Source organism: Triticum urartu, chromosome 1A (assembly GCF_056163025.1).
Source record: "Triticum urartu cultivar PI428250 chromosome 1A, HENAU_Tu73, whole genome shotgun sequence".
Lineage (NCBI taxonomy): Eukaryota > Viridiplantae > Streptophyta > Magnoliopsida > Poales > Poaceae > Triticum > Triticum urartu.
The window spans coordinates 99,104,741-99,112,209 of NC_141873.1; the positions used below are offsets into that span (position 1 = coordinate 99,104,741).

Here is a 7,469-nt window from a genome sequence, read left to right on the forward strand (position 1 = left end):
AAGTACCAGTTAATGACATAATAAACAACCGCGATGCTACGGGCCGGATAGCCAAATGGGCCATTGAGCTCCTTCCATTCGACATAACATACAAACTGCGTCAAGCCATCAAATCCAAGTACAGGCAGACTTCGTCGCCGAATGGACAGAGGCCGAACTCCCTAAAGAGTACGACACATATTCCAACTAGGTTATGTATTTTGATGGTTCCAAAATGCTGGCAGGATTAGTAGCGGGCATCGTTTTAACGTCCCTCACTGGAGACGTAGTCCAGTACATGCTCCAAATATTATACACAGACTCCAATAACGCAACCGAATACGAGGCCTTATTACATGGTCTCCGGATGGCTGTCTCCATGGGCATACAACGCCTGGAAGTGCGCGGGGACTCAAACCTCGCAATATCTCAAATAAATGGAGATTTTGATGCCAAAGATCCGAAGATGGTGGCTTATTGCAACGCTGTCCTGAAAATGTTGGCTCGGTTCGAGGGGCTCGAGTTTCATCACGTGGCTCGAGAAAGTAATCAAGCGACGGACGTCCTTGCTCGAGTCGGCGCTAAGCGCGACCTCGTCCCACCTAACATTTTTTGGAAAGGCTTTTTAAGCCATCCGTGGTATGGCAAGGGGAGAGCGGCAACACCAATCCGGATCCAAACACAACCCCAGATTCCAAACACAACGATATCATCGAGGGCTCAGCCACTGAAATAACACCGTCGGCCCATCTCATCATGGCAGTCATTGCCCCATGGACCGAACCCTTCTTGGCCTACCATAATAGGAGAGAACTCACGGAGGATCAGAATGAGGCTCGCCCATTGTCTGGCATTCGAAGGCCTACAAGGTTCACGACGGAGAGGTCTACAAGAAAAGCACTACCGGAGTTCTTCAAAGATGTATCTCCGAGGAAGAGGGGCGGTAGCTCTTGGCTGAAATTCATGCCGGTCTCGGTGGTCATCACGCCGCAGCTCGGGCCCTTGTTAGCAAGGCCTTCCGTACAAGTTTTTACTGGCCGACAGCCCGAGCAGATGCACAGGACCTTGTCCAATGTTGCGTTGGATGCCAACTCTTCGCCAACCAAAGCCATATGCCCCCCACCGGTCTACAAACGATCCCCATCACTTGGCCTTTCGCGGTCTGGGGGCTCGATATGGTCGGACCCCTTAAAGGAGGAAGCCATAAGAGAAAGTATATGCTGGTCATGGTGGATAAATTCACTAAGTGGATAGAGGCCAAACCAGTTAAAACGGCCGAGGCGGGGCCAGTGATAGAATTCATATCCGGTGTGGTGCATTGTTATGGTGTTCCACACAGCATCATCACCGATAACGGCTCCAATTTCACAGGCGATGAGGTGAAAACTTGGTGTTCTAATCTGGGCATTAAGCTCGATTATGCTTCTGTCTATCACCCGCAAACACACGGTCAAGTCGAACGGACCAATGGTCTTATTATGAGCGGCATCAAACCCAGACTAGTGCGTTCTTCGAGAGAATTAGACAAGCACTGGGTTGAGGAGCTTGACTCCGTACTCTGGGGGCTGCGGACTACGCCCAACTGTACTACTAGATCTACACCTTTCTTCATGGTGTACAGCGCGGAGGCTGTGTTGCCCTGCGATATTATTCATGACTCACCTCGAGTGCTCATGTACGAAGAGAGAGAGAGAGAGAGAGACCGAGCTTGATCGGCAGGACAACCTAGATGCCCTGGAGGAGGAGCGCGATGTTGCAAAAGCCCATTCCGCATTTTATCAACAACAGGCCCGCAGATACCAAAGCAGAAAAGTACGGGCCAAGACTTATAATGTTGGCGAACTCGTTCTACGCTTGTCGGAGAAGAAAAAGGACAAACTCAAACCCAAGTGGGAGGGTCCCTTCATCATTGAAGAAGTTCTCACTGGAGGAACGTACCGCCTGCGTGCTGCATAAGACAATCGCCTAGAGCCGAACCCCTGGAACGCAGCCAGACTTCGAAGATTCTATGCCTAGCGCCGAACTATTTGTTTGTCTCCTTCTCCCTGTTGTTTCCTTTATGTTTTCCTCTCTTTTCGCTCTTCCTTTTTTTTCTAAGCCTTAAAGCTTTCGCATGGCTAAACCATGCACCTGTGACGTACACATCCTCGAACATGTACGTCCATTATACCTGAGGGCTTCCCGGACAGAAGCTTATTCTTATTTTCCGAGCATCAAGCTCATCACATATGCGTTTTCCCCATATGTACCTTTTCTTCGCCATTATATGCATCGATATGACTTAAGTTTTGGCCAAGCTGGGTTGCCTGGCTCCTGTGCTTATGCCCTACGTTCCCGTTAGTTCGGCTAGGGCATAAAGGGAGCACCTCTGCGATTGTTGCTACCGGGTCATCCGGATGTGTACCTTAGACTGGATGAAGCCGAAAGCTAGCGTTCTTAAGGGAATATTCGGTCGGTGGATTAAAGATGTTTTCCAATCACAGTTTGGACATACATTTTAACGCTTGCACACCCAGGGAAAGGAACCCTTAACGGAACGATTCTCTCTGAAAGATATTTCTTACAATCATAATGTAATATAACATAACTAGCCGGATACAACTTGTCTGTTCAAGCAACTATGCCCCCTACGCCTGGTTTCCACGCATACCCCAGTCTATTTTACTGCTCAGGTATTCAGAAACACTCCGTACCTTCGGGTCCAGAGGTCGAAGCGAAAAGGTCTGCCATGACAATCGTTTTACAATTCAGCTAGAGTTACATATGTCAAGGAAAGTACATAGTCACTAGGACTCAAAAATTTCCTCCTCTATACCGTCCAGCAGGCTGTCTAACTTACAATCCTGCTGGGAATACTTGGCGGCTACTTCTACTTGGTCATATACCAAATAACAGGAACTTCTTTTCCATCTGACCCTAGAGGTCCGACCTAAGCCATATGATTCGGATCAAGCTTGGTATACCGTGTTTTCACCATGGCCCATGCCTCTCGTGCACCTTCCCGGCAGGCTGTTATCTTCCACAATCTAAATCGCCGCTGCGCTCCCTTGAGTAGTTGTATAAGCTCCTCCATCTTTCCCGGAGGGGAGCCGGATGGCCATAAGGCCTTGGAAACACTTCGCATCGCCTGCCGAGCCTGCTCGTGCACTTGCGACAGCTCTTATAGAAGAACGCTCGAGAATCCGGACATCTCCTCTTCGGGATGACCGGTCAGCTTACCTGCAGACATAACTCTGCCAGTCCCCTCTATCTGCGAATTATTTGAAGGTAAGTTCGACCACATACTGAATATGCCGCCTCACAGCCTTTTATTCTCCTTTACGGAGTCAGCTAGTTGGGCCCGTACATCTTTCAGTTCCTCGCCTAGTTGGGTATTGGAATCCTGGAGCTTGTTTTTCTCCATCATGACTTTTGTTAGCACATGCTCGCCCGCGGATAGCAATTTTTTGCCTTCTCGTTCTCCGCCTTGAGCGTCTTTCAGTTGCTCTTGCAGTTGATCTAATGATCCTATTAAGAGGTGAGCAACCGTGTTAGCATTATTGGTATACCATTATGTTTTCTCGATGGAGGGGAACATTACCAGGAGACACCTTCTTGGATTTCTCCACTTCGGCATTGGCAGTAGTTAGCTGGGTCTGATACTTTTCTAGTTCCTAAGGTAACAGGTTGTTCTTCTCTGTAAGCACATGTTTATACAATGATCCTTAAATCAGTTGTATCAACTGCTTTAAGTCTCGAGGGCTACTGGTGTATGATTATTAAATCTACACTTACCCGCATATCTTTCAGATGTTGGTCTGTGGCTCTGGCAAGCCCATCCCGAGCAGCTCGGATGTACGCATCGGCCGAGCTGAAGCCATCAAATGTCTCCTTTGAAAAGCCGGGGTCATGAAGAGTGGCCCTCCGACGAAGATGATTCATGGCGCTCTCCACTTCAGAGTTCGTGATGGACATATCGTCTGAATCCTCTGTGGAAGGACAGTTCGGCGCCACTCTCGTGTCAGCCCCCATCCTTAGGGCAGGGTCCGGAACATGACTAGTGGAGGCACGTCCGGCCGGATCCCCGGACACAGTCCGACGGATATTTTTTCTGATAGAACGCGGCGAATGGCATCATGATTTGATGTGGCGATCAGAAGATGTATTCTTGAAAAGAAAACCTTACCTCTTTGACGAGGGTTCTACCGTGTTATCATTTGCCTTCCTCTTTGAAGATATGCTCGACGCGGGCGCCGTTCTCCTCAGAGACGCTTCTGGTGCACATTGTGGCATCGAGCGCCTCCCCTTTGGAACACAGAATAGTGTGGTGGGTGAGGCATAGTAATGAAACTCTTTCAAAGAAGGTGTCTTTTAAATTACTCACATGTGAAGCAGGGAGAAGACCGAGGTAATCGGTGATGATGGGTACTGTTGTACCATCGTAACTCGTCTGATAGAATACTCCATCCTCGAGCTCCACAGATATGTCCGGATCTTCTACGAATCCGGGGTCAAGGTCCCGGTTGTGACCCTCTGGCTGGGGAGCGGAGCTATGGATCCCCTCGTTAGCCTTTCGCCATTCCTGTAGCTGGTGGATAGGTTACTCTCCATCAAAAATGATTCAGGGAGAGGAGCAAAATGGTGGGATTGGAGCTTACCCAGCTAGGAGGATTATACATGGAAAATCCATCTCGACATTGGAGACGAGTGAACTCCTCCTTCTCCCCTTTGTATAGTTCGGCTAATATTTTGACCAAAGCGGCGGGGGTTTTCGGATCCTTCCGACCGTAGTGTGAGGCGTCATCTTCCCCATTATAGTGCCACATGGGAAGCCCTTTGTATTGGAGTGGCTGGACCCGCCGCACTATGGAGATCGCCATTACCTCGATTATTGACAATTCGGACTGGACGAGCATCTTAATCTTGCCCATCAACTGACTGACTTCTGCGCTATCTTCCTCCTCGAGGCTCCGAGGAAGCCACCTATGGCATTTCTTCAACGGAGCGCTTGAAAATTCGGGGAGGCCCACTCGGACTGGGCCAGGAAGAGCGACGTCGTCAATATAGAACCATTCGGAAGCCACTCTTTGGAAGCCTTCTTCGGCATGCCGGACAGGTATCCGGTCTCGGTGTTACGCCACACTTCGGCTCCTCCCACTTCGAATATTGACCCTCCTTGATTACGAGGGACGAAGCAGAACAGTTTTCTCCATAAATCGAAATGGGCCTCGCAGCCTAGGAATAGCTCGCATAGAGAAACATAACTCGCGATGTGCAGGATGGAGGCGGGAGTAAAATTGTGTAGTTGGAGGCCATAATACCCCAGAAGTCCTCGGAGGAAGGGACGGATTGGAAATCCGAAGCCTCTTAGCAAGAAGGGAACGAAGCATACTCGTTCCCCCCTGGACGGATTGGGGAAGTTCTCCGCCTGAACCCCGCCATTGAAGGACGTCAGCCCTGCTCATACGGGGACTAGATCCGCAGGAGGAAGAAAGCCCCGTTTTTGCAGCTTCGACAACTGACTGTGAGATACGGAGCATCTCTCCCAATCACCCTTTTCAGAGCCATGGGGATGAGAGGAAGAGCTGGGAGCATTAGCCATGTTGGGGTGGTTCTGCTTAGCAAGCTCTGAGGATTTTTCTGCGGGGTGTGGAATGGATCTGAGATCTATTCTCTTTAAATAGGCACCTCTCTTGTATGGTCAGAGTGGTATGTGCAAAAATACCCCGACCTCTTGTATTCACTCGACATGTGGAAGCTGAAGTCAAGAAGGCGCAGAAGCCGAGGTGTACGACATTAAATGGAAAGCCGAATACATCGCTTTGAAGTCATCGGAGGAGAAACCCGCCTTGCGATGCCGAAGACTATCCGCGCGCTGGACACCTCGTCATTAATGTCTGGTTCGGGGGCTCCTGAGGGAGTCCTGTACTAAGGGGTCCTCGGGCGTCCGGCCTATTAGACACGGGCTGGATTGATGGGCTGTGAAGATACAAAGACCAAAGACTCTACCCGTGTCCGGATGGGACTCTCCTTGGCATGGAAGGCAAGCTTGGCGACCAAATATGAAGATTCCTTCCTCTGTAACCGACCTTATGTAACCCTATATTCCTTCGGTGTCTATATAAACAGAAGGGCTAGGTCCGTAGACAGATATCCTCATAATCATAGTCAGACGGGCTAGACTTTTAGGGTTTAGCCATTACGATCTCGTGGTAGATCAACTCTTGTAATACTCACATTCATCAAGATCAATCAAGCAGGAAGTAGGGTATTACCTCCATAGAGAGGGCCTGAACCTGGGTAAATATTGTGTCCCCTGCCGCCTGTTACCATCGACCTTAGACGCATAGTTCGGGACCCCCTACCCGAGATCTGCCGGTTTCGACACCAACAGAGGGCACCTGGCCTGCGCGGGCTACCGCGGCGAGCGCCCCGGGAACCAGTGGCCGTGCCAGAAGTGCTAGCGCGGCAGCGGCTTCGACGTGCGGAACACGCTGATGGACGTTGTCCTTTCCTCGGTAAGGATGGAGTGCCCACACTAAGGCTGTGGGCTCTACGTCACTTACGACAAGCTCGCCGATCACCAGAGCATGTGTCCGCTCGCGCCCTGCAAATGCCTGTGCCCATCTGCGGCTACGAAGGCCTGCTGCCGGTGCTTTCCCACCACATCAGCACCATGCATCCCATGCTCGTGCACAGAATCCAATACAGCAACGTGCTCCAGCTGCAAGTGCCAGTGTCCGAGCCACGACTCTTGCTGTTCCCAGAGGAGGACGGACACACGTTTTTCATAGTCAGCCATGTGCTCGACATCGGTGCGCCTATCACCGTGTCAGTCGTCTGCATCAGAGCGGGGGCGTCCCAACTGCCACACTACGCGGCCAAGCTGTGGGCGAACAGCCTGCCGGGGGAGCCCAAAGGCAGGACTGATGACCCACAAGTATAGGGGATCTATCATAGTCCTTTCGATAAGTAAGAGTGTCGAACCCAACGAGGAGCAGAAGGAAATGATAAGCAATTTTCAGTAAGGTATTCTCTGCAAGCACTGAAATTATCGGTAACAGATAGTTTTGTGATAAGGTAATTGGTAACGGATAAGAAGTAATAAAAGTAAATAAGGTGCAGCAAGATGGCCCGATCCTTTTTGTAGCAAAGGAAAAGCCTGGACAAACTCTTATATAAAGGAAAACGCTCCCGAGGACACATGGGAATTATCGTCAAGCTAGCTTTCATCACGCTCATATGATTCACGTTCGGTACTTTGATAATTTGATATGTGGGTGGACCGGTGCTTGGGTACCGCCCTTCCTTGGACAAGCATCCCACTTATGATTAACCCCTCTTGCAAGCATCCCCAACTACAAAAGAAGTATTAAGGTAAACCTAACCATAGCATGAAACATATGGATCCAAATCACCATGACTCTTGTATAAAGTATAAGACAAGAATAAAAGATAGGCCCTTCGCAGAGGGAAGCAAAGGTTGTCATTTGTTTTTATGGTTGGATGCA

At 49.9% G+C, this 7,469-nt stretch overlaps 1 protein-coding gene across 1 annotated transcript; it reads left to right on the top strand.

Annotated features, from left to right (window-relative positions):
• Nucleotides 1-6,571: 6,571 nt before the first annotated feature.
• LOC147990233 (uncharacterized) lies at nt 6,572-6,904 on the top strand. Its single transcript, XM_087537587.1, has one exon. The coding sequence runs from the start codon at nt 6,572-6,574 to the stop codon at nt 6,902-6,904; it is 333 nt and encodes a 110-aa protein (XP_087393713.1).
• The last annotated feature ends 565 nt before the right edge of the window (nt 6,905-7,469 follow it).